At 42.5% G+C, this 27,408-nt stretch overlaps 1 protein-coding gene across 2 annotated transcripts in view; it reads right to left on the bottom strand.

Moving 5' to 3' along the window:
* Window positions 1–27,408, bottom strand: part of LOC147259160 (PDZ domain-containing RING finger protein 4) — a 114,127-nt gene that overhangs the window by 7,898 nt on the left and 78,821 nt on the right. For both annotated transcript variants that reach the window (XM_086209448.1, XM_086209449.1), the window contains 4 exons: window positions 10,450–10,703; window positions 8,022–8,124; window positions 2,558–2,656; window positions 543–605 (listed from right to left, as the gene is read on the bottom strand). In XM_086209448.1, coding sequence (XP_086065574.1) covers window positions 543–605; window positions 2,558–2,656; window positions 8,022–8,124; window positions 10,450–10,703 — 519 coding nt within the window. The remainder of the gene's footprint in view (window positions 1–542; window positions 606–2,557; window positions 2,657–8,021; window positions 8,125–10,449; window positions 10,704–27,408) is intronic.

Below are 27,408 nucleotides of genomic sequence, written 5' to 3'. Positions count from 1 at the left end.
TGATCTCAGGCCTGAAGATGAATCTGGGGGCTAATAACAGTCACAGCCTCTCAGCTACCCCACAGCCAACCAGACGTAGCACAGTTCATTGGCTCTGACCCACACAAAAACAATAATCACCCACCTGACCCACAAAATGAACACTATCCAGCCCCCCCCCCCCCCCCGCCTTCATTCCTTATTGGTAGCAGAATTCCTCTGATCTCAGGCTTACAGATGAATCTGGGGGCTAATAACAGTCACAGCCTCTCAGCTATCCCACAGGAGCCAGTGAGCTGTAGCAAAGCACCATCCTGAACCAGAACTCTTAAAAACCCCTGTTGGTGCTGAGTCGGTAACTAAAACAGCCAGGGGGGCATTTCTCCCCTTCTAACAGTCACAGCGGGGGCGCCTTCACCATTTTAATGTGCTTCCATTAAAAATGAATGGGCTCTCTTGCTGAGAGATAGTGGTTTTGTGTGACAAAATTAAAGCTTTTATGTTTTTATGTTGAATGTAATGAGTCGTTGTGGAGGGGGTGGGTGAGAGTATATTCTTTATACCTGCAGAATGCGATCCCCCTCTCGGATGCGTCCATCTTTGGCAGCGATGCTGTTTGGACATATCTGGAAAGGTAGAAGGAAGAGTGTAACTCAGGAGTATCAAGGAGCAGCTAGAAGTGTTTAAACTCATTATGAAGACATCATCCAGATGGGCCGCCGTGGAAGGACCATCAGGGTCAACCATCGTTCCCTGAGATTTCTGGGCAGTTTTAAAGCTCCTTCAGCCTCAGTTTTGAAAGATGATCAACAACAAACTGAGTCATCACTCATCACATTTAGGCTCCCATTTATTATGTTGTGACAGGTCAAAGCAGCAATGCATTTAGAGTAACTCACCCCCCCCCCCAACACACACACACACACACACACACACACACACACACACACACACACACACACACACACACACACACACACACACACAACGATGCACCTGCTAATGCGTGTGAACAAGGGGGCAGGGCATTCTCTCAGCAGCCTATCAATCGCTGTCTGGAGCCATTCCCTTCACTCTTTTATCAAGCCAGGATCTGTGGAGTTGGTGAGGTGCCGTGGCACTCCATCTTCATGATGGTCCACTCCCACACAGAGGACCACTCATTAAACTGAGAGAGGTCATTAGATAGGACTGGGGGGAGCTGGGAAACTGGGAAGAGCATCCAGATGAGAACAATCCACAACTGCTACAGCTGAAATGCAGCAAAAATGAGCATTTATAGATTTAGTTTTCATTTTAAATCCGAAGATGAAAATAGTGTCTGATTGCATTTTGCGTAAATGAGTCTGTCTTGGCCCTTGACAAGCCAGAGTCCTCCCACCAACTAATTTGCTTCTTTCATGGGGCAACACGGCCAATAACTTTGGAAAAAAAAGAACTTTATAATTTTACCATGACTTTGTATTGTTGCTTGTGTTGCATTTTCCCGACTTGAGTGAGATCAGAGCATGGAACACCTCCTCGAACACGTCCTGTATACAGTGACATTCAGTCGTCTCATCGAAATGCAGCAGACTCCTCATAGCCATCCTTTCTTTTTTTGTACAGCGTGAACACTTAAAGATGCTGCCAGGAGCCACAGGCCACAGCTTTATATTCTTCACAGCTCTCAAAGTGAACACCTTGCAGGATCGGAGTCGACTTCAAACAAATCCGAGGAAGAGTTGAATGGAATGGAGAACAGAAGGCAAGGAGTCTTACAGCGTCCGTGTCTCTCAGGCTGCTTGTTGATGTCAGGGGAACTAAAGACACTCAGTCACCGACTAAAGCCAGAATTATTGTATTTATTTATTTACTTTATTGGTTTATGCAGTCACTTTGTGTTGGGAACGGTCATTTGGGACTTCAATGCACTGAAGAAATGTGTCGAATATTGATATACAATTGTTCTCCTATGACTGTCTGTATTTCATTTGTGCACAACTTACAGTTATGACGTTTTTAGAGGGACTGTTTTCATGATTCATGTGGCTGTATAAAATGTGTATTGTATTATGTGTAATGGTTTGACCCGCCAGAGATTATGAATGACAATTAGCCCTCTGGCTAACTCTGGCTAACTTTGTAACATCTGCATGGATGTAAATGCTGGAAGGTTCATTGATATTCACAGTCCCTTTTCAATAAATAAACAAGACACGTTAAATTTCAGTTGAAAATTGAAAACCAGTTTGAAGTCACACCAACATTGGATTAGAATGCCAAACTGGATTACGAAGTAAAAAAGTCTCAGTTTCAAAAAAATGCTAAAATTTCATGCGGAGTTGACATTAATGACATTAGATTTGGTTCGTTAACAATAAAACTTGTGACCAACGAAACAGCTACACCGGCTGTCATCAGTAATCTTTCTCAAAGTGATGTCGGCATCAGACGTCCTGATACTGAATCTTGGTCACCTAACATCAGAAACTACATTCAACAGTCAATTCTGACAAGTGTCTCACCTCAGACACGGCAAAGACAGATGGAAGATGCAATATGAAGAGAATCGACTCTTTCAAGGATGACCTCTCACCTCGCTGACATAAATAGCCACATCCTCTTCCTCGTCTGTCCTGTAGCACAGAGTTAGCCCCAGCTTCTCTTGGCTGCTGAGTCGACACAATTCCACTTCCTATGCAGATGAAGGGAAAAAAATTGGCAAGATGTAAAAAAAAGGCTCTATTTTAACTTTCATCACATTTGAGCACACAGGATAGACGAGCTGTCGTCATCCAACGTCTCCTTCACACACCCGGGCAGAATACTGAGGTGGAACCAACCAGTTTTGAGGTGTGTGAGGTTATTTTGTTGCTGTCTGTTGTGATTAGCACATGATTTAATCAAGGGAAACGCTGTGGTGCTGGCTCACTTGATTGAGCCTCCCACATGTTTGTGCACAGTGTGCGCTATGCTGGGCACCAAAATACCACACAGACACACACAGACACACACACACACACACACACACACACACACACACACAAAGTTAAATTCAAGGTCAAAAAAATACTAAACTGTCTAAGTAGTGGTTGTTGCACTATTAAAAAAATAGTCTACATCTCTGCAAGACTGATCTCCGAGTTATAAAAGACAGAAATACAGCAACACTGAAATGACCTTGACGCAGACAAATTATTTAACTTTACACTCTCTGCACAGTTGCTATAAAGCTAAATAAAAATAATCAAACTGATCCACTGAAAATATAATAGCTACGCTCTTCAAGTTTCTGCAAAAAAAAAAAAATCCTATTATTGAGATGCTTATTGAATGGAATGTGAACTTTCATCTGAGGTTTCTGAGTCTGAAAAGTGTTTTGATCATGAAAGACATTCCCAGCTTGCAGAGCGTGATCGGTGGGGCTTTGATAAATGTCAGAGGACCTCAAGTGTTTTTCTTTCAAGCCTTTGCCAAGCTATAGAATATTAGACTATAAATAAACTATAATTATGCTAATGCTACTGGATATACATATTTGTGGCAGTATTAAATTATTCCTCATCTTCCCATGGGGAGAGCTCAACAAACTATTGACTTACAAATCAGTGGTCGTCAAATTTCCCACAAGCTCCTTGGAAAAGAGCCTAGTCCCCGTGCATCTACATTAAATCTCCATTTAAGTTCATAAATACAAACACACAGACATGGTTTTTTATTAACTGCAGCAAGAACTTCAATGGCATACCACCGCCTTCAACTAATATCAAAATATATGCTGGAAATGGGACCAAATACATCTAGTGTACGTCCAATTTTCAGAAGCCTGCAGACAGTCAATATACATAAGCTCCTTTGCTCCCCACTTTGCACTATTTCCCCACAACGGAGTTGTAGCCAAACAGCCCAGCCTGTGCTCCATCTCCAAATGCTGAAACATATCAAGGGTGTTGGAGGAAATCAAGTGTGAAATGGCCTCTCCTCCCAAGGTCTTCATTAGAGCAGAAACACACCAAGTCTGAACAGCAAGAGCGAGCTGGTTGAGTGGAGAGAAGGATGGAAGGGGCAGAGAGGATTGAGGCTACAGCGAGGGCTCTGGCTGGGCTCAGAGGGGTCGAACACAGAAAGAGAGATTCGTTTCCTCTGTGACAAGTGTGGCTTGGCTGGTTAGACGTGTCAGACGTGGCAGTACTTATCTAGGGAATGGACAAGAAGGGGGGAAAAGTCTTATTGTGGTGGGAGAAGATACAGGGGAGGAGGGGAAAAGGCCAATACCACTTTGAAAGAGTCACCACCTGGTGCTTCTACTGTAACTACCACTTTTAGGTCATTTAGCCCCCCCAACACACCTTAATTCCAATTTTTCACCATCTCCCCTGCCACTCATTTCATACTTCTGAGCTACACACTCCTATACCCACATACACAATAGATGCAATAATTGTGCTCTCTCTCTCTCTCTCACACACACACACACACCCTTGTACTTAAATCGTTGTGAGGACTTTCATTGATGTAATGAATTCCCTAGTCCCTTACCTTAAGCCTAACCATCTCAACTGACTGCACGACCCCAACCTTGACACTAACCTTGACCTTAAATCTAACCAGAACCCAATTCTAACCTTGACCCTAAAACCAAGTCTTGACCTTCAAACCTTTGAGGACTGGCTAACATGTCCTCACTTTCCAAAAATGTCCTCACTCTGTGGATAAATACGTATTCTAGTCCTCAATATGAAGCAAGTACAATACACACTCTCACACACACACACACACACACACACACACACACACACGGAAAAAAGAAGCTTGAGAAAACGGCCTTATCTGATCTTTGTCATTTTACCTCTCTTGGCAGGGCGCTCAGATCTTTAATTGACTGTCTCCAAAGCAACTTGAAATCCTGGCCAATATATAAGGATATGACGTGAAAGAAAGGAGAACGGACAAAGCTTTGATGCTGAATACCTGAACAAACTGCAAAAATTAGATATAAAATATGCTACTAATGAGCTATTATTGTTGGTAGATATACTATTGAAGTTTTCTGAGGCACTGAAGCAGTCAGGGAGGTAATGGGAGCGAGAGAGACAGCACACACCTTGCATGCTAATATGAAGTGAGAAGTTGTGTGATATCTGTGGGAAACAGTGTCTAGGTGACATGAGTCTAAAAATAAACCACAAAAATTAACTGCTGACACTGGGAGCAGAGATGCGAGCGTGGACTACTACAAGTGTTGCAAAGCTGATGCGATTAATTAAAAGCTTGATTTAATGGAGGATACATGAAACAAAATGATATAAATTGCAGCAATTACTGCATGCAACCTCCATGTAACAAAATGCAACTTTTTCTCCTAACCAGAAATTTGGAGGCATTGTGTCGAAAAACACCCACTCACACTCAGTAAAAGGAGCCCGTCTCCTGATCATCATCAAACACACATTCACAATCTCTCTCTCCTTCTCTCTCTCTCGCCTTTTGATTTTTAGTTTTTTTTTTCTTCATTTTTCCAGGCAAAAAAAAAATATCTCTGCCTCTCAGGCAGGAGATTGCAATGTTGTAGAGGGATGGGGGCTGACAGTAAATTAATGACTGCAATGGCGTGATTTAGGGGGAAGATTGCCACCCACCATCAAAGCACACTGGTTGCTGTCATAATCATTGTGCCTTTGATTATCAGTAATTGAAAAAGCGGTCACAAATGCATGGACGGTCACCGCTGGCAAGGAGGAGAGGGGAGGCCATCTCAGAGCCTGAAGTACTTCATTTCTTCAGAACTCTGCTGGAACTAATCAAAGACATGGTTGGTAACATGGTGTTGCAGCCATTTATGCATCAAGGCATCCTGGGAAATGCATGATGTTTTCATGTGAAATTCCAGCTATAAGGCGCGTGCGGTTCATTAATTCAGACAAGCCAACCATCAGAAGACCGGCTAAGACCGAGATGTGCAGTCTTTTATCTTCAGAATGAGCAATTCAATCAACAGGATGGGAACAGAGAGCCACTCTTACACTGGTGCCACTTCCTGATTGGTCAGAGCTCCAACGCCAATCCACTTAAAAGGTGGTTTGCCTCTCAATCTGCCCTGCAGCCAGTGCAGATTCCTCCTGGAAACAAGGTCTTTTCCTCTACCTGATGCAAATGTATTGGACCAGTTTACTTGAAACTTGGTTGGAGGTTGGGACAGTGGCCACGGAAAAGCCCTTTCGTTGTTGGATCAGATCCCATTAAAGGGTTGGATCCAGTTTTTTAATAACTTTTTGAAATTTATTTGTTAGTTGGTTACCTGGATGTCTCAAAAGCTGATGAACAGATTTTGATTAAATTTGGTAGGAAAACAATTAATATCACAAATGTTCTACTCTGCATATATTTGGTTTTTATATTTACATGCCAACCATCTTTTTTGTTGTGCTTACTTTCTTGATTTTTTTGGGCCGTTCTGATTTCAAAACTACATGGAAAATTGAAACAATGTCCTAATTTCTTCAAGTATTGTACATTTTGAGGGATTAACACAACCTAAATTAACGTATTGTATTTCCCTTATTCTATTCTATTTTCTCAGATGATTGGGTATATATTATATTATACACAGTATAATAAGATTTGTTAATTGTGATGAGGCAAAAGGCGAGGCTTTAATTTTTCATATTTGCTCTGATTTGACACTGGGGTATCTGCGATCCAAGTGGGTGAACAAATCTCTCTCCAGGATGTGCAGAAACAGCAATAAGGCTCAGTGGGTGGAAGCTTTCAGAACAAATTCAAATGAAACAAATAAAGAGGAGGGAGGAGTGTGCAATCATCATCCATCAGAGCAGATGGATGAGGCCTCGTTTACAATACGCTCGCACCTCAATGAGTCGGAAATAAAGAATATTGGACCAAAGCGAAGCTTGGAGACAGTCTGTTTATCACTTCCTGTCACACCTGCATCAGTGCATCTGTGTGTGTCTGAGATATTTCAACTGCATTAGAAACATCACCTGTCTAACCGCTCGTGTTACTTACACCCCAGTAAGACGCAGGAGCAAAGAAATGTGTTTCTACCTTTTCTTGCAGCACCTGCCTCATGCATCTCACTTTAATTGGTTCTGATCGTGCTCAAGCGGCTTACATGCTTTTCTCTTCTAGAGCTGTGAAGACAATTAGCCAAACCCAGGGAATGCAGTTTTGAAAGTTTTCTACTTTCTGTTTAGAAAGCAGAAACATGGAGGCGTGTCATTATTGCCAGTGGAAGAAAGACTTTTCAAGCTGTGTGCAATGTGGCAGATCATCTGTCATTACTGTCCCCCTGAGATCTGCCTGGAGAGCCAATTAGTACTTGGGCCTTTCCACCAATTGATAAGCGTCATTAAATATATCCGGGGTGAGAAAGAGTGTGTCCATGTGTTGTAGGGGCACGAGGTGTATGTGTTAATAATGGTTAATTTGCTGCTGAGCAATACTTGATCTTTGAGATTTATTTTTTTCAAGAATAGGTGAATATTTGTTTTTCAACTGAATAAAACAATTCTGAAAGCAAACCGTATATCAGCACTAAAGAATCATTTTAGGACTTTTTATTCTGGGACAAGAGGATAGATTCAACTACCCTATGTATGTATTAAGTATCAGGTTCGTGGTAGGACGCTATAACCTTTGCGTAGCTGGTCTGGTTTCAGGTGAAATCAGGCTCTGCAGTGGTTGTGCTTTTCTGGGCTGCAGCCAAGACCCAGCAACTAAAATACACCATCACCATTGAAATGATGGAGAAAACATGTATTTTCGTCGCGGTGTTTCTTGTTCAACTTGAACAAAAAAGACGCAACTTCTGATACGCAAGCCATTAATTAGAATTCGCACTTTGGACACATTTAAGTTTTTGTGTCCTCCTGCTATTATCCTTTATGCTAAGCTAGGCTAACTGGTATGAAGCCAACTCATATTAGGTCAGTATGTCTGTCTGACAATTTTGCCTCAGCATCTGAACCCACATGTACTAACACTGGTATTATATGTACAGAGAGCTGAGGCCATGCTGCCATATCAACAGTGCTTCTTACCTCATACTCAAATTCCTCCGTCCTCTCTCCATCAGCTGGAACAGGCGAGAGGTAGTCGGTCCCTTCATAGTAATCCTGCTCCATTGTATGAAGAGAATGACAGCTGTCATGGGAGACAGTGGAAGACAGAGAAAGATGGACAGCAAGGGAGGCAAAGAAAGAGAAAGAGGTGGAGAATTGGGCGTAAGTAAGATCCTTTCCCTCATGTTCTTTTCAAATGATTTCAATACCTTGAAGTGACAGGATTTCCTCGCCTTTGTCTTACTGGAATCTGGTGAATAAAGGATTTGTCAAGGGCTTTCACTGCAGCTGGAGTGTGTGATAAAAGTACAGCCCCTTGCTAATAACAGCATATCCGCATAATTTGCTTTCTGCTCATGACAGACTAAACCCCCCACATTGTACACTTTGATTCTATTACGCGTCCCTCAATCACTGAGTAACAGCAGCAACACACAGGACGAGCAGCATCAGTGCCACACAAGATAACAACGGCGGACGCCGGAACACTGGGAGTAGGGTGGTAGTGGTGAACTGTCACAGTGTAGCATGGTATACACGTTATCCTACCATCTGCACTTGCTTATCTAAGATACAGGGAAAAAAAACAACAACATACACCTGGACAGACGGAATTTGGAATTTGGTGTCCAGAAGAGACAACAAACAGGGGATTCACTTTTGGAAATGCCTTTATCATATCGCAGATCAGGAATCTGTGTTTCAGCTACCGGGAAGTATCTTGATCATATTCTGGATCTGTGATCTAGAAGAACTATTTTCCCCATAAATGCTGAAATCTCAAAAAAAATTGTTACCCGAGACCTGTTCCTGGTCGGAAAGAATATACATATGATTACATTTTAATGATACTTTGTTCAGTCTTGCCTCCTTCGTACTCTCTGAGTGTTTTCTACTTTACCGAAAATGGTTTCAAGGTTTCAATTATAATAAAGCACTTGTCAAACCCCCCCCCCCCCAAAAAAAGCCTCTATGCCACTACTATGATGAAACTGATGTTTTCTGAGACAATTATCATTACCACTGCAACCCTAATATTGAGTTGTGTATGTGTGAATCTCTTATGATCCAGCACAATCCTCCACTGAAACACCCCGACTAGAAAATATCATAACTCTTTATTTGTCGTTGTTTTCAAATGACACATAAAACTACTTTTGGCAGCAGATGCTGAGAATGCAATTGCACATTTAAAATCTGAGAGTGACAAACATTTGTCATCTCGATGAAATCTGGTGTATATTGAATTGTGCACCTGACGTCAGATGAAGAGAAGAAAATGTGAGTTTTATGGGACACATTGATTACATTTGGGCTCAGCCTCAGGCTGTTAGTAGCCTGCTAGAATGTGTCGCACCATTTTTTTTATTAGCCCATTTGATTTAATCACCTTGTAAACCTTCTATGAAAATGGTCCTTCTTGCCATAATTGGGAACAAGGCTCAGTGGGGAATTCTACGGGGATATTGCGTGCGATAATTTTGATCAGGTAGTGCTTTCTACCTCACGTGGAACGCTGATGATAACGCTGATTTTAATGGTGTTAATAAGAATAAGCGACACAGATGGAGCAACCTGTCCTGGATGACAAATAACACCAGTTACTCAAAGAAGCCGCTGTGTTTGTCATCGTCGGAATTAATTATCTTACCGCACCACATAAACATGGTTTACCGAGACAGGTCGGACTTTCTAGCTCAGTACCAAAGCTGCTGCACTGCTATTCCCATGAGATGAAACCTAGATATTCCTTCATGCTTACCTTCCCTTGCTCACACTTTACTTATCCTTTGAGATGACGAGACTATAAAGAAAAATGCCAGGAAATAATGAGCCATGTTTCCTTTTGTTGTTTTCCAGGAAAACCTCCTGTTGATACTCTGATTTTTATGCCTTCCTGTCACATAAACAATAAAAAAATAATGTCTTTGAGGTATTGTAATACCCAGAATTCATCTGAGATTCATTTACGCTTCGTATGGTTGGAGCGCACGTAATTTTTGTGCGACTTTATGGAATACACTTTCGACTCTTCGAAAAAAAAAAAACCCTACTTTTTAATGAGCAAGGAGTTAAATTACGAACAGGAATATCAAAGTAGATGGCTGATTTTAAAGTATATTGCGTTTTGTTACCGTCATTAGTTCAGTTCATCAAATGCAAACACTGATATTTCTGCTTAAAAACATCTCTCACTTCTTCTTTATGACCACCACTTGCAGCCAAATAAAAAATATTATCAAATAAAAGTAAATGAAATGAAATAAATTGCTGATCTGCTTCAAACTATCTTGTCTGCTTTCAGTAAGCGTGCGATCCACACTCATTCAGCTTTCTCGGAATGAAGTGTTGATGCAGTACAAAGACAGCGTGGGTGAAAGGATGGAAGTCTTGAAACTGAATGAACCTGTCTGAGAGCAGGAAGGGACAGACGTCAGGCACAGGAGGGGTTGAAGGCCGGAGTTTTGCCAACGCCATGATGTGTTCAAAGGTGATGTCAGTCTGAGTGCACACATCCACCACATGGATTTCCTGAGGGGGGCCATGGGGTCGGCCGCTGGGGGTCCGCCTGATGACCTGAACCACGACGGGGTCCTTGGCAGGGCGAAAGGTCTCCACAGTCTCGTCATGGCTGGACTTGGACAACTCTTTCCCGTTGACCTGGGAAGGATGGGAGAAGGCACCTTTAGTTTTGGTAGCGACACAAACTTCTTTTTCCTTTATTTATAATGTTGCAGGGATGATGCGTTTCTTTACGCAAAACCAGAACTTAGCATCACCACGGGTTCCCTCAACCAACCTTTGCGCTCGAGTTTGAGTTCTCACAGAAAATATGCCATATATCAAATGAGACTTAAAAAAAAATCTTTACAAATAAACCCCACTTCAGTGATTTTAGAAGCATTAAAGCAAACGTTCGGCTCTGAATGAACTACAGCCTCAACACCCCTTCAGTGACACCGGGCCAAACTTTGCACTTGTTCATGTTTGGCATGATGGCGTTTAATGTCTTGGAAAACAGTTCTCCTTCTTTTCAAAGATGCATAAAAGCTTCAAAATGTAGCAGCATGCTATTTACTGGCTTATTACTGAAACAAAATGTGAAAATATCTCAAGCTTGTGTTAAGCAAGAGCCTCTTCACAGAAATTTCACACACACAAACAAAAAAAAAGACCTTGAGCCAAGAGAACTTGAACTCTGAAAATGCTAACTGGTTTTCAGGTGTTAGGACTTATTACTGCACCTATTATGGATATACTGACATTTTCTGTGGAAACATTCATGGAATTAGTATTACTATTGCCATAGATGCCTCACTTGTTCAGCTTAACATCCATGACCATACTTCCAAGACAATACTGACAATTATTTTCCCTCATTGCTGCAACGGCTCAACAGCTGCACAGGACAGATGCTCAAGTCTAAATTCTTTACCAACGCAACCTCGGAATACACATGAAAAACAGTTTGATGCAAGATTATCTGAATTGTAGATCAAAGCCCGAATGGCCCGTGTTCGATCGGTCCATTTTAAACCTCCTGCTCCACAAAACGAAGTGAATTTTCTGGCAGATTGAAAACCATTTGCACTACAGCTGGCACATATAAAGAAAATCATTGCTTCATTTAGCAGCAGTAATTTCTCTGGAAGAGAGACCCTGGCCGTGGAATACCGCGGAGAATGTGCTTTGGCATAAATGCTGAAACCAGAGATTATAATTTAGATAACCATAGAAAGTCAGATTGAAAAAAAATAGACATGGAAATATTACACTTGCAGTTGTATTTAAATCTGGTTACAGAGGGCGGATTTTTGCTTGCACAGCTAAATGAAATGAGTTAAAATGATGGGTAGAAAAGTCAACTTTATATTCCACTTTGGGAAAAATACAACGGAGAAATTCAAAAACCGGAGTGTTTCATGACATAAAAAAAAAAAAACACAGCCTATTTCAGACTCAGAAAATGACCTAAATTCACTTGTAGTCGACAGTTTGAAGTCACTCGTTGCGAGTCTGTAGTTCCTCTAAATGTACATTAAAGACACGGAAGCCCCCGGAGAACTCCTACAGAGAGATTTCAGATTGTCAGATATTCCACCTCTAGCTGCTGCAGCTGTCACACTTCTGAATTCAACACTGTACATTTTTAAGAAGCAGCTCAACAAGTTTCAAGCAGCAGTCAAGTATTGATAGAAGCAGACAGCACTAAATCCTCCGTAACGTGTCAGGCTGAGCATGGATGTTTTATTCTTCCTCGTAAATATGTCTGCCTGCATGAATCCCTATCAGAGATATACAGGACCAGGATGTCAGCAAATGCCCTTTAATGCAGTTGGCTGCGTAAAATACTGCAGTATTCTGTATGCAAAAAACATATACACATGTTGAGTTACACGTGTACTCATCATCTGTTCTTCAGTTTTATGGTTTATGTCCAAATTTCTGTAACTTTTAATTTACTGTTTAAAAGTTTGAAGGTTTTTTTCTGCCACCGCCAGTGGACAGTGGAGGTTAATCTAATTTAATTTGTGAGTCAAAGGATTGAAAATTACTTTTAGAAAATTTAATTAAAACTTTGTTCCTGATGGATTGTCTACGGACTTTCCCATGAACTATTATTTTCAATTTACCTCCACACGGGGCTGGAGAATACCGGTAAGTCAATGTAAAATATCTTTGAACTCCCATATAGTAACCTGAGTAATTAAAAAAAAACAAGTTTTTCATTTTTAGTTCTGAAAAGCAAATACAGTAGCACACATGATTTATTACAAAATGACTTCTGAAATATCTAAATGTGGGGTAGAAATCCCTGTTACAACAGAGTGATTCACGGTTCTCATTACTATGCAGGAACAATGTTTTTTTTTCCATTCCTCAAAAGATATCGCCATCAATATATCAATACTGCAGACGGGGCTTTAAAGCATTCCTGTTGAATCTTTGTCTCTAGTACAGTGGCATCTGTTGGTCGGTTGCCTGAAGGTTACATGAAAACTAGCGATCTGATTTTGATGAAACTTAGTGAAGGGCTGGACAAGCGAAGAAGGAAAGATGAAGCAAAGCTACTTTCACATGGCCGAGGACTTCTTTCTTTTACACTGGCCGTGACAGAAGCATCCCCGGCTGCAATTTTTAGCTAATGTTGACTCAGTAATTCCACAGTCTGTGCTACTTCCGTGTAAATAAGTAAGTGTTACACCGATGAGATCTGCATTTCACTGAACCTTTGGTGGTGGTGTCTAATTTTGAGACACAGTTCAGATAAAGATCACCATGAGTGGAATATCCAATTAACTAAGACATAAAACCCATTATCATAATACCTGACTTCAGAGAATAAAACAATATGAATATTAATGTGTTATCAAACAATTGCTCTCTTTCTTTTCTAACGGCTGTGTGTTTTCCCATTTTTTTAAATTTCTTTTCACTTCTCGGTGTCTCTAGAGACTGAATGATGCCCTGAAAACAACAAACAACTTACTCTCCGCCATAACAGTCGCAAAAATATAACTCCCTCTGCTCTTGTTCTGCTCCCCTGCCACCCGATGCGACCTTTGTTCACAGCGGCATCGCATTAATCACCTGAGCAGGAGATAAACTGGGTCAACACACTCCTGTGCAACTGCAGGGCAATTTGGAGGAAAGAATACTATAGTGAACCCCCATCACCTCCACCAACCCCACACCACCCATCCCTCCAAAACCTACTTTCATTCCGCTTTTTTGAAGCCACTCAGCATTTATTGAGCAGTGCAGCGTTTCCATTAGACTTAAGGAGTGTATTTAAGAAACATGAGGCATTATAATAATTAGCTTATAGAGTATATTTCCTTTGACGCTCTCTTCCTCCGTCTTATTTCTCTCCGCTCGTCTATTGCCTGCAGCCTCTAAGCCTGGAAGAGGGAGCCTGCTGGAAACAAAGGAGCAGACGAATGAGGCAGCCTATGGCGTATGACAGTCCTGTGGAAAAATGATCAAATTTCCCAGCTCTCCCTCTGGAGCGCCAGTCCCGTCCAGGCTCTTCTTCCGAGCCTCACTGCTCTCGAGCCATACACCATGACCGTAATGAAATGTCAGGAAAACGAGGAGGGAGTGTTTGTTAAAAAAAAAAAAAAGACAAAAAAACCCTCTTCATCATCAGGGCCAGATGGAACAATTAATCCTCAATCAACAGAGGAATATTAAGTAGCATTAACTCCTGCATGACGGACTTTGTTGTGCAGTTGATGTCTATCCAGTTTAACGCGCCGCCTCAGTTCATCGTTTGGATCTGCCACTTAAGTTGGATCTGACAGATGGGAAGCGTTTCTATAGGCTTGGCTGGAGCTTGCTGGATATTCACACAGCGCTTTAGACAAGTGCATCATCAGCTAACACCACCAAAAATGGTGACGGTGACTTCACACGCCGCTTTATTCCTGCCTTCGCTTCAACGGGTCTGTAGCTGCTTAAAGTTTTCTCACATGTATTCTAATGTAGTTCTTCCAGCATAAACTCTCATCTCCAAGTGTTGATGCAAATAAATATTCATTCAAAAACACATGCTGGTAAACAAAATCTGTTTGCAACAAATTATTTAGCAGCTGTAGTGTCTATGGAGTGTAAATGCTTCATGGCCAAAACCTGTTCCATATGCAAAGAGTCAACATGAGTTATCTTACTGGTCTGGAACCAAACAAGGGTGATTATTCATGAAAATAAATAAATACATAAAAATAATAATTTGCTTGTCGGCTGGGCCAGGAATGTGAAGTTTGGAAAGGAAAAGTGGGCTGGAATGGAGTAGCTGGACCAAGGCACATCTGCTGGATGTTTACACAAGGATACACAGCAGCTGTAGCCAGACGCAAAAATACGTTTTTATTCAAAGCTCCGAGAAGACCACCAGCTATCCCACAGCAAATACTGTCAACCAACTAAGTGGAGTGTAACCAAAGGATGAGCCTTCTTTCTTTCATTCAATTTCTCTGAGTACAATATGCAAAAATTGTGTACTTGGCGACACAGCCGAGTGCATTAGTTCTCCGCTCAGCTGTTGCCGACAAACAAACAGACTTACTTCACCAAAGTCGCTGTTTTTACAACTATGAGCACTTAAGTTGCCTGCAGCTGAGCACAATCCTGAAGGAGCTCTCAACTGTGTCCCATCTTATCATTTATCCTGCAGGTATGAGGACAAGCGAGACAGAACAAACATGCAGCAGCTCAGCTCAACTCAACCCTCCCCCCCCCCCCCCCCGGCACCTCCTCTGCCATCACTTTTGTCTCTGTGTCTGCTGCTTCCCATCAATATCTCCAAAGACCGAGGGCAGAATGTAGTGACAGTGGTAGTAAAGCGGGCCAGTTTATCTGTTTAGATGTCAGCTTCAGCCACGTCTGTTGCTGCTCCTGCTGACGTTTCTGTGGCACAGACACTGCCGGCAGCTTGCAGAGGATTACTGATAGAAGTGATTGATGTACTTGTTCTGCAAGGAGGGAAGGCAGCCCAAGGCAGTAGACTCTGATAGTCCATTAGCTTTTTATGCTTCCAAATTAACTGCATATATTGCTTTATGGCTTGCATGTAGCACGTTGAATCTTAATGAAATGTTTTTGTTTTCAGTTTTATAGTGCATGTTGTACACAAGGTGAATGTCTTCGCTCATATCCTGTTTGAAGTGAAATGATTGATACAAGGTCATCCTTTCTAGTAAACAAGGCTTTCAGCTCCAGCAGAAAGAGCATCAGAGGCTCATATTTAACCAGCGCGTGTAACCTTGGCTTTGGTGCTTAACATCACTACACGCAGTAAATCTACACACCGTCTGTATCTCCTGTGTGTCGTCACCTGCTGGTTTGAGTGGCAGCCTGTGGGGTGTTAAATTTATGCAGGCAGATGGAGGAAGTCTAACCATGTAGGTCATCCAGCCTCAGGAGTGAGGCGCTTACAACAGTTGATTACACGCGTGTTCCATCTCTTCATCTAGCAGGGAAAAGCAACATGGCCCCTCAGTGTTACTGTCCAGTCAGCTGTGTGGAGCCCCAAGATAACAGAGCTGGAGGCAAGTGAGGAGCGGTGACAGTGCCAGATGAAGGAGGTGCACGGGGACAAATGCAGCATAGCAGTGCAGCTGTACTTTGGAGATAGAAGCGTACAGACTACCGGTCAGTCCGGCGCTGATAGAAATCTGTTGAACTTCTTGATGATGTAAACCAGTAGTTCTCAACCTTCTTGAGTTGTGACCCCCCCAGAATGATCAGCTTGGTGTTTGTGATCCTTCACTCTGCTCCCTGCACTTTGTTGCCTGCAGAAAAGAATGATTAATTCAACTTTTCTACTTTTTCATGGGCACACCAACTCTCAAAGAATGAGCAAAATCTATGCTGAGACAATCTGTATCATTGTTATAGGTGGTAGAATACAAAAATCTATAAACAGTTTCCAGTCTGAAAAAAAAGAACTATTTCTTTTGCTTGCAACCATTTGTGCATAAGGAGGACCCTCAGGATGAGAACCACTGATGTAAACCACAACAAGTAGCAAACATAAGCTAATTTGGCCCTGACAGCAAGAACACAAACACATATATTTCTATCTCATATTTCTTGAAACGCCTGAACATTACATCAGGTTCCTCACAAAGTAACTGCAGCAACTAGCAGTAAACAGCACTGAATTCTGCATCCCCAAATGAATGTTTGATACTGGAGGCAGCTCTGTTGCCGGGTGGGAGACAGCAGTATTGAAATGATAGAAAATGAGAAGAGAGCAAACAACAGGCAGAAAAGGGGAGTTATGGATGGTTCACAGAGGCCCAAAACTCCCAGAACATCAGGGGCAACCCTTGGAGTAGTTCACCTACCCCAGCTCACCCCAGTGATGCTGCTGCACACAGACATGTTTTAACCAAAGAACCAGATATTTTTTCACTCCGCTCACTCATCTGTTGAACCGATGAGTTGCGCTGAAATACTCCCACTGCCACACACAGCCTATCACCTATGCAGAGATTTACAAAACTAGCTTCTAACTGCTTCAAAAGCGTCTCTCGTATCTCCTTCTTGTATTCCCCCAACCGTGCAGCGGTGAAGCCGATGACGATGAGGCACTTAACTCACACCTGAAGTCTACCAAACTGTCACCAGAGTAAAACACTGTTATTTCACTTTTTTGGCAGAGACTTGTAATCTCACAATTTGGTGACACAGCTTTTGTTGCCACAAGAAAATCAACCCACACATACAACTTCTTGACAACACAGCTTGTTAACAGGAACCACGCTGACAACAGCTGGCTGAAGGACATTCGCAGACAACACAGCTTGTGGAAATTAAATTCACTGTTTGAAAGTAATGATGTTTAATGACGCATCAATGCTACAGTTAAAGCTTTGACATCGTGTTGTGGATAAAGTTGGGAGAACTGTAGTAGAAAATAGGAAAAACTGCCCCTCCCCGCAAAGTCTGACTTTTACTGTGTATACCCACGGTGTTACATGGTACAGGTTTCCTCCAGCCAGACATCTTTACGCATTTATTTGGCTGAGAAATATTCACATTTTGCATCCCTGGTTTGGTAAAACGCAATGGCAACCCTTTATTCTGGTGAATGGGCCAGAGTCTACCTCCTATTCTCTTCCAAGAAGTGATGAGCAGCTGCAGTTCCATAAACAACAGTGTATTTCAATCCTGTCTTTCAACATGTGACACTCAATTTGCATTAAAATAAACACACACACAAATATTTTCAAGGAGAGAGAAAGAGAGAGGGAGAAAGAGAGTGAGAGAGAGAGAGGTGAACTCAAACAATTCCTGAGGTAATTGCAAATGGTGGAAGGCTGAGATTTAATGTAGGCATGGCTGCTTCCTCATCCTCTGTGACGGAACTGCTTGGGTCCCTCTTTACACCCAAATGTCTCATTTCAATAATAAGTGTCAGGATGAAATACGGGCCAAAGTCCGCTACAGTATCGCCCATATGACTGCATTAATCATAGCGCTGCTGTCTGAGCAACTCACGCAATGCTCCAATGGCATGAAACACGGGGGGGGGGGGGGGGAGAGAGAGTGAGAGAGCGAGAGAATGCCACTGGGGAAATCTGACAATCCCCTCAACATCTCTACATGAACCAATGTACAGGCCTCCTTTAACCCCTCCGACCACATAAAACACACTCCACAAGGCCCCTGGGTTATTTTCACATTAAAGGCCCGGCACACTGCAGTTGGGGTTTTATGCCCACAGAACATTTGATGAATTCTGCCAATTTTCTTCTGTGAGCACCAATCTTGTGTGGAGTACTCCCTTTATTGTGCAACACGTTGAAAATGTATCACCTCTTTCGCCCTGCTCTAAAATTCATTGTCGAACTCTTTACATAGGTTTATTATCCAATCTCTTCCTGCAATCGCTCAGTCCAAGGACAACTGTTATATTAGGGCGAAGGGGTAAGAGATCTTCACATCGACTCTTTACACTCCGCTGTCAAAAGTGTGGAAAGTGCATGTCCTTATAGATACACTTGTGAAGAATGCTCCACTACTTTTAACCTCAAAAGTACAATATTGGTCTTCGAGGGGCCAGAGGTGCAACTTTTGACCAACAGAAACAGTCAAAGGTTTCATCATCTACCACCATCACCATCCCTCCGCCATCCCTCCTTCTCTCCATACATTGCTGCTATGGGTCATCACCGCCGCGTTCATGACAGGCTGATGATGAAAACCCGACAGCCTCCCTGGGTGCATTGAAGCAGCCCACCAATACACACACAACCAAGAGTGTGCACGCACGCACGTGCATACACACACACACACACACACACAGGTGTGTACATAAATATAACGCAAAGCTCACAATGTTCCACATGACAGATTGTTTGGTAAATATTTCATCAGATTTCTTACTCCATCTGATTTGTGAGATGGATAATAATATCACCAACATCCTCCTCTTCTGCTCAAGATCACTTTTCCATGAAATTAAATCAATACGGCGTTCAAGCGTTGTTACAAACAGATTATTGCTCAATGTAAGATATTTTGGCCGGATTATAAAATTCTGCTGCAGATTTTGTAAACGTGATTTGGGAGCTGAGAGGGAACTGAGTGCTAAGTTAATAAGCTTGTTCAGGGTTAACGGTACATGCAGGGTATATTTGTTGAGGAGATTTAGAGGTGCTCAGTTAATCTCTGTGCTTAACTCAGAAGATCTTCTTAGAGTGACTTTTAATGTAAAATAGAGGGAGAAAATCGAATTACTGTAAAAAGCTGCACTTGGCTGGATGAATAACTAATGGATGAACGGCCTCCTTCTTGGTGATAACTGGTAATTAGTATGGGAAATGAAGGAAGGGTGGGGGAAGTGGGGGGCAGTGGTGGGAGGGAAGGAGGGGTAGTCAGATGATGCTATGTGCAGATCAGCAAAATGGTCTAGCTGGCGTGAAAAGACATTGTAAGGAGTAATGGTGCCTTCCATATGCTGACTGAAGAAAATCAAGAGGGTACGGTCATGGACCACCTCTTTGTGTGCTGAGAGAGCCGCACAAAAGGGACAACAAATGAAAGTTCCTGTAGCGAAAGACCTCTCAACAGAACCAGCAGTAAAGGTTCTAGTTTCCTCCACTTGCAACAAACATTGCGATTAAAAGTTATGAATAGTTTTTGCGAGTGCCTTGTGAAGGTCCAGCAACTACGCCTGCTCAATCCACTGCAGTGAGAACCTGGTGTGGTTCTGGGCCCCACCCCTACATGATGTGGGCCAGTCACAGTGACCTTTGACCTGTTAATCTTTCCCGTTCATGAGTCCCGGTGGACATTTGCACCAAATTTGCATAAATCCACACTTTAATGAGAGTGAGACAGAGACAGACAACCTGCCATGGATTCATAACGTTGTGCACAAATGTCCCAACATCTTGTTTAAAAAAAACCCACAGATTTTAACGTAAGAACAGCAGCTGCAAATGTTCAAGTTCACAATTACGTGGGCTTTATATGAATGAGCGCATTACTTTCTGTAGGGGTAAATATGAAGGCTGAATGAGTACAGTCTGCCCAGTGAGAAGCATGGTCTTACTATGGAAGACATGACCAAAAGAATAGAGAGAAGAGGCAAATAAAACAGTTTCTTTCTTTGAACCTCATATTCCCAGGCAGAGTGAATATGAGATGACACAGGTAGCAGATGGCACTTGGTATGTCAAACAGTCCAAGGGCCGGTCTTATTCATGGTGGCCTGGGGAGACTTAAAATGATTTCCTTCACATTTAATATGCTCACCCCAGCAGCAGAGGCAATTAACACTGGATAAGCACTATTTACATAATTCCAGACACACTCATGATCACTGCAAAGGCTTCTAGTCCGACGTCTCCGTCCCTCCCTCTCCCAACTGTCTCTTTGTCTGCAAGGCTGTTGCTCAGACGCTGCTTTGGGAGTGAGCGGTCAGGTGGGTGGTAGCACGTGGAGCTTTGACAGTGAAAATACTATAGTGGGAGGGTTTCAGAGGCTGTTCTGGACTCACTGATATGACTATTAACCATTTACCAGAGAACAAAAAGGACAATTAAAAAAGGAAGGAAGGAAGAAAGGAATGAATTTAACAGGAGGTTTTTCCCAAAACCTTAAAGAGGCAAATGGTGTATCATCACAAAACTCAAACCACCACAAAGGACAGTAACATCAGAGGACAGATGGATCGATGATGAGCAGATCTGGTCAGTTCTGACATTGTCGAAGAGAACAGAGGATTACCGATGAGAGCCCGAGGCTGTGAGGGCCCCACTTTCTGCTGTTGAGCTTCATTTTCCATCTCAATTCAAGGACTGGGCAAGTTTCAGGGATGCAGGTAACTGGCTGGTGAATTCAACGAAATGTCAGGTTTATAAAGTGTCAGGATTGTGAGGCCTCTCTGGTGACAACGAGCAAATACAAGTTTATTGACGTCAGAGTGCTCAGCAAAGCTAAACACCACAGGGCTTTAACTACTACACTGCAAATACTTCCAACTTTGGGAGTCTTAGGGAGGTTTTTAGAGTAATTATGTTCACCTGCTAGCAAACAATCTGTGCTCCAGCAGTGGGTTCTACGCAAGACTTCACTGTGTTTTCATGCTGCAAGCACAAAGACCAAATCAACATTGAAGAAAAAAGAAGCTTTTCAGAAGTGGTGCTATTCCAGTGAAGGACACACAGTAGTAAATAAGATCAAAACTTCTAATGAGAGCCAGGGATGTCCAATTAGGACGGCATTTAAAATGAGACATTGATGAAGTTGCTGATGATAATCTTATCCTTGTAAAGAGCAGCGGCACAATACATGATTAAATAAAAGGATGTTATCTCTGTGGACTGATCACAAGTGTAATCAATCCACTTTCAAGGCTCCCTGCTGTGAAAGTGCCAGCAAGAGGTTAGAAGAGTGGACGGCGTGGTTTTCTCTAAACCCACCGACAGTAAGCCTCATTCCTCGTCTGGTCCCACAGTCAATAAACAAAGGAAGGGGAAGGAAAAAGGAGGCGATTCAGACATTCCTACTAGGTCCCGATGACACGGCACAGCCAGAAATGGCCCTCAGAGGAGCTGCTGTATGTATGTGAAGGACCTGATCAGTCCCAAACATACACCCACGTCAGGAACCATCAAATTATTTTGGAAGCAGGAGAAATGCACAGAGTCTCCTAGTGTTGAATCAAAATGTATTATACCATTTCTTTACTTATGCCAGCAACAGCCATGTGTATCACGTTTACATTTGTCTTTATGCCCCGGCCTCAAAGCAATATCTCAGCGATGATTTTCTGTAAATTTGGCAGAAAACTTCCACTGGGACCAAAGACGAAATGAAAATATATTGGTTGTCAAAGGTCAAGGTCACCGTCATCTCAAAGAGGCCTACAACCACGATGCAGTATTTTAGAGAGTTGAACTCAAAAACAGTTACAGTTGCAGACCTACAAAGGGCTGATATCTAAGCCAACATCTTGTCTTACTCTCATGAATAAACCTTTTTTTTTTATATATGAGGAAATGTTGCAGTTAATTTATGCTTTCCGATATCATAATTCACATTTGGGAACATCTGCCAACAGAGTTTTTAAACTGAATACCGAATGCTACTGCCAGTTTGGTGCACCTAAATTCTCCGGCGTCGCAACCCTCCTCCAGCACCACTACTCTATATGCATTAAATTCAAGACCCTGGTGTTCACATCGATCAGGCTGCTCCCCCCCAAACCTCGACACGCTCCCTTCGCTCCTCCGGCCTCGTAGGTCCCCTCGCCCCCACATGGGTTTACAAGGCACTCATCCCTGCAACAACTTTTAGCCCATCAGCCCCTATTATCAAACATAGCCTTCCTTAAACTAATTCCTCCCCCCTGAACAAAAAAAAAATCAAATGCTCTCTGATTCTTTTGAAAGTTTCATCTGAAGAAGACTGTGATATACAGTTTGTTCACTCCTGCTGATGAAATATACTATTCTAATTCACTTTGGTCGAAGTGATGTAATTAGCTGCTAAATGATGTAATTTCATGTAATGTAAAGTTGGATTAAAAGATGAAATCCACATTTTCTATAGCATTCTACCAGTTTATTCTACATTAAACACGCAGCAGCTCAACTAAAGCACCGTTCGACACGTACATCCCAATAAATACTCAGTATTTCTTACAATCAAATAGAAATTAATATGTTGTGATTAACTAATTATGAGTGATTCATTGAAAATTAGATATGATAGCCTGAGGTTGAGTACCCAGTTCATTACTTTAACTTTGTGTATGACAAGTCTTCTGAAATGGCTATATGCAAATGAGGCGCCACATCATTAAACTGGCAAAAACTTCCAAAACAGAAATTTGAACTCTGAATTAAACCAGGTTCAAATTTGAATTCTCACGTGTTTTACCAGCCAGAATAAAATCTTATACATCAAACTGTGAATTATATATGAACAAACCCCAACTCCTCTGAAAAAAATCCCTTCAGACTACACAAACCACACTGATCCAAAATGATTCTGAATGGAGAAACATGAGCAATATTTATCATCCCATCATAAGTTATTTGAACTATGTTCCTTTGTGTTCAAGTTTTTGACCTAAGCTCATTTATATGAGAAGAGTGTTCACTGCTTCGGGGCTCCGCAGCAGCGGAGCAACAGACCGCAGGCTGGCGGCCTGAAGGCAAAGCCGGGAGGGCGACTCTGGCGCCACCGCATTCACATCAGCATTTTGCAACAATGTGATGACACGAAAGACAAAATATGTCAACTTCAAAAAGTGTTCCACCCATTATGTAGACATGGAAAGAGAAATGAAAACACCTTAGAAGTTATTAGAAAACCCACAGTTCTGTGCACCTGCGGATTTTAAAAGCCTTCCTTCTCTCCCACGTTTTACCTTCAAGACTCGTGATTGTAATGTGTGAAACATCCCTTCAGGTTGGGATCAATTTACTCTTCGGGCCCAAATTGACAAAGTTTCTGTGCATGTTGCATAGGTCCACTCACATAGATGTCAGGGAGGTAGAGCTGAGCATCATTAAAAAATGTTCAGTAGCAGTACCTTTGCCAAAACGCTGACTCTTCTACTGGTTCCTGAGAGACTTCTGCAGATACTGATAAAACCATTAAAAACCATTTCAACAAAATGAAAATGACATTACTTTTAAATTTTAAAGCTCCTTGGCATTTTCCTACTCTCAAGACAGTTTCATGAAAACATAAACCAATTTACCTGGAATGCTTTACCCTAATTTGCCTGTTTCAACTGTCTTTATGTGCCAGCACATCAGCATACACTGAAGTGAGGAGATTTCCCCACAGGTGTTGAAGTTTGCAACTGAACAACATCTTTTGATGCAGTATGAAAGCAAGCTGGATGGTGCCATGAAAGTAATAAAGTTCGATACCCAACCCTAAGAGGCGGAATCAGCGTAGCGGATGCAAAGGGCGAAAAACAGGAAGGACAGCTGATCGGAACCAGCTGTAATCTGCCACCTATCGTTGCGGAGGCGGACATACTTCCATCGATACATTGATTCTTCCGTGGTTCTCATACACTGGGACAATATAAGTCCAATTAAATTGCCTACTGTGGATGTAAAGGCAGTGGCTGCTTCAAGTGACAAGTAGTGACTGAAATGGACACATAGATCATCAATTAAATGTGAGTGGAGCCCTGCAGACCTTTAGCAGTACTTAAATTGTCACTGAATGTTTGTGCGACATTAAGACCGACGGGAGTCTCAACAGTCCCGTCTAACAGCGGGGACTAAATAACCTCTAATGGCAAACACAGCAAATAATGTCAGCCTGTCTGTTCTGAACGTAATGAAACACCTGTCAAAACATGTTTATATAACCTGAAGCTTTGCACAGTAAATGAGCCGTTATATTACCTCGCTTTTGATGGAGAATACATTAATGACAAAAAAAGAAACCCCCAAAAAAATAAAAACAACGGGTCCACCTGGCAGTTTTAATGTATGCCAAAACCAAGCTAACAAACCAGTCTTGATTAAGAACACCTGGCGCTGTTGTTGCTTGATGAGAGCATCCAGGAAGCAGTGCAACAGTTTACAGGCGAGACGCTGCAAAGTTCCTGATTAATTACTCTGCCATCGCTTGAAGATTGTCCAAAAGAGAGAAAAAAATGTGTTGATGAACATATTGAGCTGATGGAGACAATCCAGTGCTGTACTTATTAGCTGGCGCTTCAGAAATATTTTGACATTACAAGGAAGTACTAGTGAAAAAGGGTGAGATATGAGGGTGGGGGGGGGGGTCATATTGTAATGGTATGCATGTGTGGTGTTGGTGGTGGTAATTGTGGCGGTAGTGCGTGTTATCACACTGTCATGGGAACCATAAGTAGGCCGGGTATGTGACGACAAAGCTGCGTGCTTGGGGTCTCCTGTTTCATCCGGCTCAGGCTGCAAGCTAATGGCTATAATAAAGGATTGTTCATGCCAGGGTCTGCTCATTTATTCTCATTCCTGAGAGTACGAGGGGGCCGCTACAGCAATCAGCCTCTACTCACTGGTTAATTCCAAGGTAGATTTATGGTCCGACTGTGTAATGGATGCTCCGTGTGCGCACACATGTGATTGTTCCTGCACAAAGTCAGTATTGTTTTACAAGGCTTTATCCCTACGTCTGCGAAGCCAAGATTAAAATTTAATCAGCTATTAAACCGAATCACAGCAATGATTTGCTTCCCAATGAAGCTTACACCCAGAGCCCACACCTGGGCGATACGGGCTGCAGCAGGGATGTTATCTGCCCTGGCTCCGAGACAGAAACAGGTCACTTGTGGCTGTAGTGGAGAGGAGACACTCCTGCCAGACAGAAATGACAGCTGTTCTGGTAAGAGGGGTAATGAAGCCAGTGACAGGATGTGAACACTGGAAGAACAGAGGAAAGAACGGCCCTGGACTTGAAACCTGATTAACAAATTTCATTTTCAATTTTAATCTTCATCGCTGGTTCTGTGTTAATTTCTATGGTTCCATGTGTACTTTGGTAGACTCACAGGTCACTTGTTTCAAACAGACTGAGGGCAACCTCCCAGGTTTTGTTACTACAAAACTGCACCAGAACCAACCCAAAGCCTTCCAACCTGCCCTTGTGACATGCAGAAGTAGCCTACCAGTAAACGCTGTCCTACCAGCAACACACGCATTAGAAGTTGACATTTGTTGTCACATTAGTGGCAAAATTTATCGCTGAATTCAAACAAAACAGTACTTTAAGACGTGACCCTGCCAGATGACTGCTCTCGCTGAAGTGAATTCCTGTGTCTCTAGTTTGTGTCACTATGGAGGATATTTGGGAGGAGCATCATTTCCATTTAAGTCCTTGACAAAATGAAGCAGCCTGGTCCTTCCTTTGTTCAAAAAAAACAAGCCAGTTTGCAGCAGATCCCCCGACAAGGTCGTCTGGTATCGTGAGACTGCTCTCACAATAAAAAATAAAGCTTAGGCCCTTCTCGGGAAAAGGTTACGGTATATCTGTGCACATCTGTGATTATTTTAGCAAACAGATGATGAACCCAAAGCCTAAATAAGCACTTGGGAAGAAGAAACAGCTGAAATCAACAGACAGAAAGGAAAACGAGGGATTGTGAGAATTAGGGGTGAACCACATGACAAAATAATGAATGCACCCGGTGCAGTTCTCAGCTATATGAAACTAATTGTCTCCTGTCTCTACCTCTCTCTGCCACTGCCTATTTTCCTTATTTTTCTTTCTTCCTACACCACTAATTGTAGAGCAGTGCTGTCAAATACAAGGCCTGAGAACACAGAAGCTATTAGTCATTAAGAGGTAGTTTGGCCTCCTGTGACAACATCTTTCCCCCTCTCTGCAGACACCGACGCTGAAACTAGACACCACAAACTGATGCAGGATTAGAAGTCAGGCAACAACAGGGTGCTGTGGATCACTTTAGCTCAAGTGGAAGTTCTTCTTTTGTGCTTGTCTGAGGTGTGTGGCGCTGGCAAGAGATTTATTTAGGCATCCGCTTGGCAGGGATCACTGCTCCATGTGGAGGCAATGTAACACTAGAATGAGACCAAATGCTCTCTCTATTGGAAGGCTGAGAAGGGGGAGGGTGGTGTATTGGTGGAGGGCATCTGCTCAACATTTACCTAGTGTTTTATAATTAGATGAGCGCAACTGCTTGGGAGCAAAGCGTCTGTTCTGCTGTGATTTTTCTGATAACAATTCTGTGACTTGGAAACAAGCGGGGAATGGCTGTAGATGGAGACAATTAGTGAGACTAATAAAAATATGAACCATATTGTGAGGGAAAATGATTCTGTGTTCAAAAACATACCAAGTCATAGCGGGGTGGAAGTTGATCTTGACAAATGCTAATTGGTCCCAAGCAGCAGTGGCGCAACCTGTTAAAGCCTGATCACATCTGGCACTTTAGCTTTTGTCTGTTTTGTGCTTTTCATTTTCTGCCAAACACCAGCATTTAGCATGAGGATAACTGCTCAGTGGGTGGAGAAATACAGTCCATATGGAAAGCGGTATGATGCCCCTCCACGGTCCACAATCAGGAAAAGATTGACTGTTAGTAGATGACAAGATGTGGATGCCATTCATTGTCATGCTGAGTACAATTAATCTCCACACCAGCCTCCTCCAAGTTAACTAGTTCCAGGAAACAGTTAAGCGGGCTGTAGGGATGCTGGAGTGGCTTTCTGCCCTATTCCTGCCTGGCAGAAAGCCTCTTTCTGACAAAATATCACTACAGACAAAAAATCCGCTGGCAGGCAAGGACTCATGGTGGGTGAGGGAATCAGACGCTGGACTTTCACCCAAATGATGGTCCCAGAATTCCATTTTCAGTGGCACTTTTTGG

This window comes from Aulostomus chinensis, chromosome 7 (assembly GCF_037954235.1).
Source record: "Aulostomus chinensis isolate RoL2024-O1b breed Wild chromosome 7, RoL_Achi_v1.0, whole genome shotgun sequence".
NCBI lineage: Eukaryota > Metazoa > Chordata > Actinopteri > Syngnathiformes > Aulostomidae > Aulostomus > Aulostomus chinensis.
Note: the sequence above shows the minus strand (reverse complement) of the source record. Positions and strands in the feature narration are given on the sequence as shown.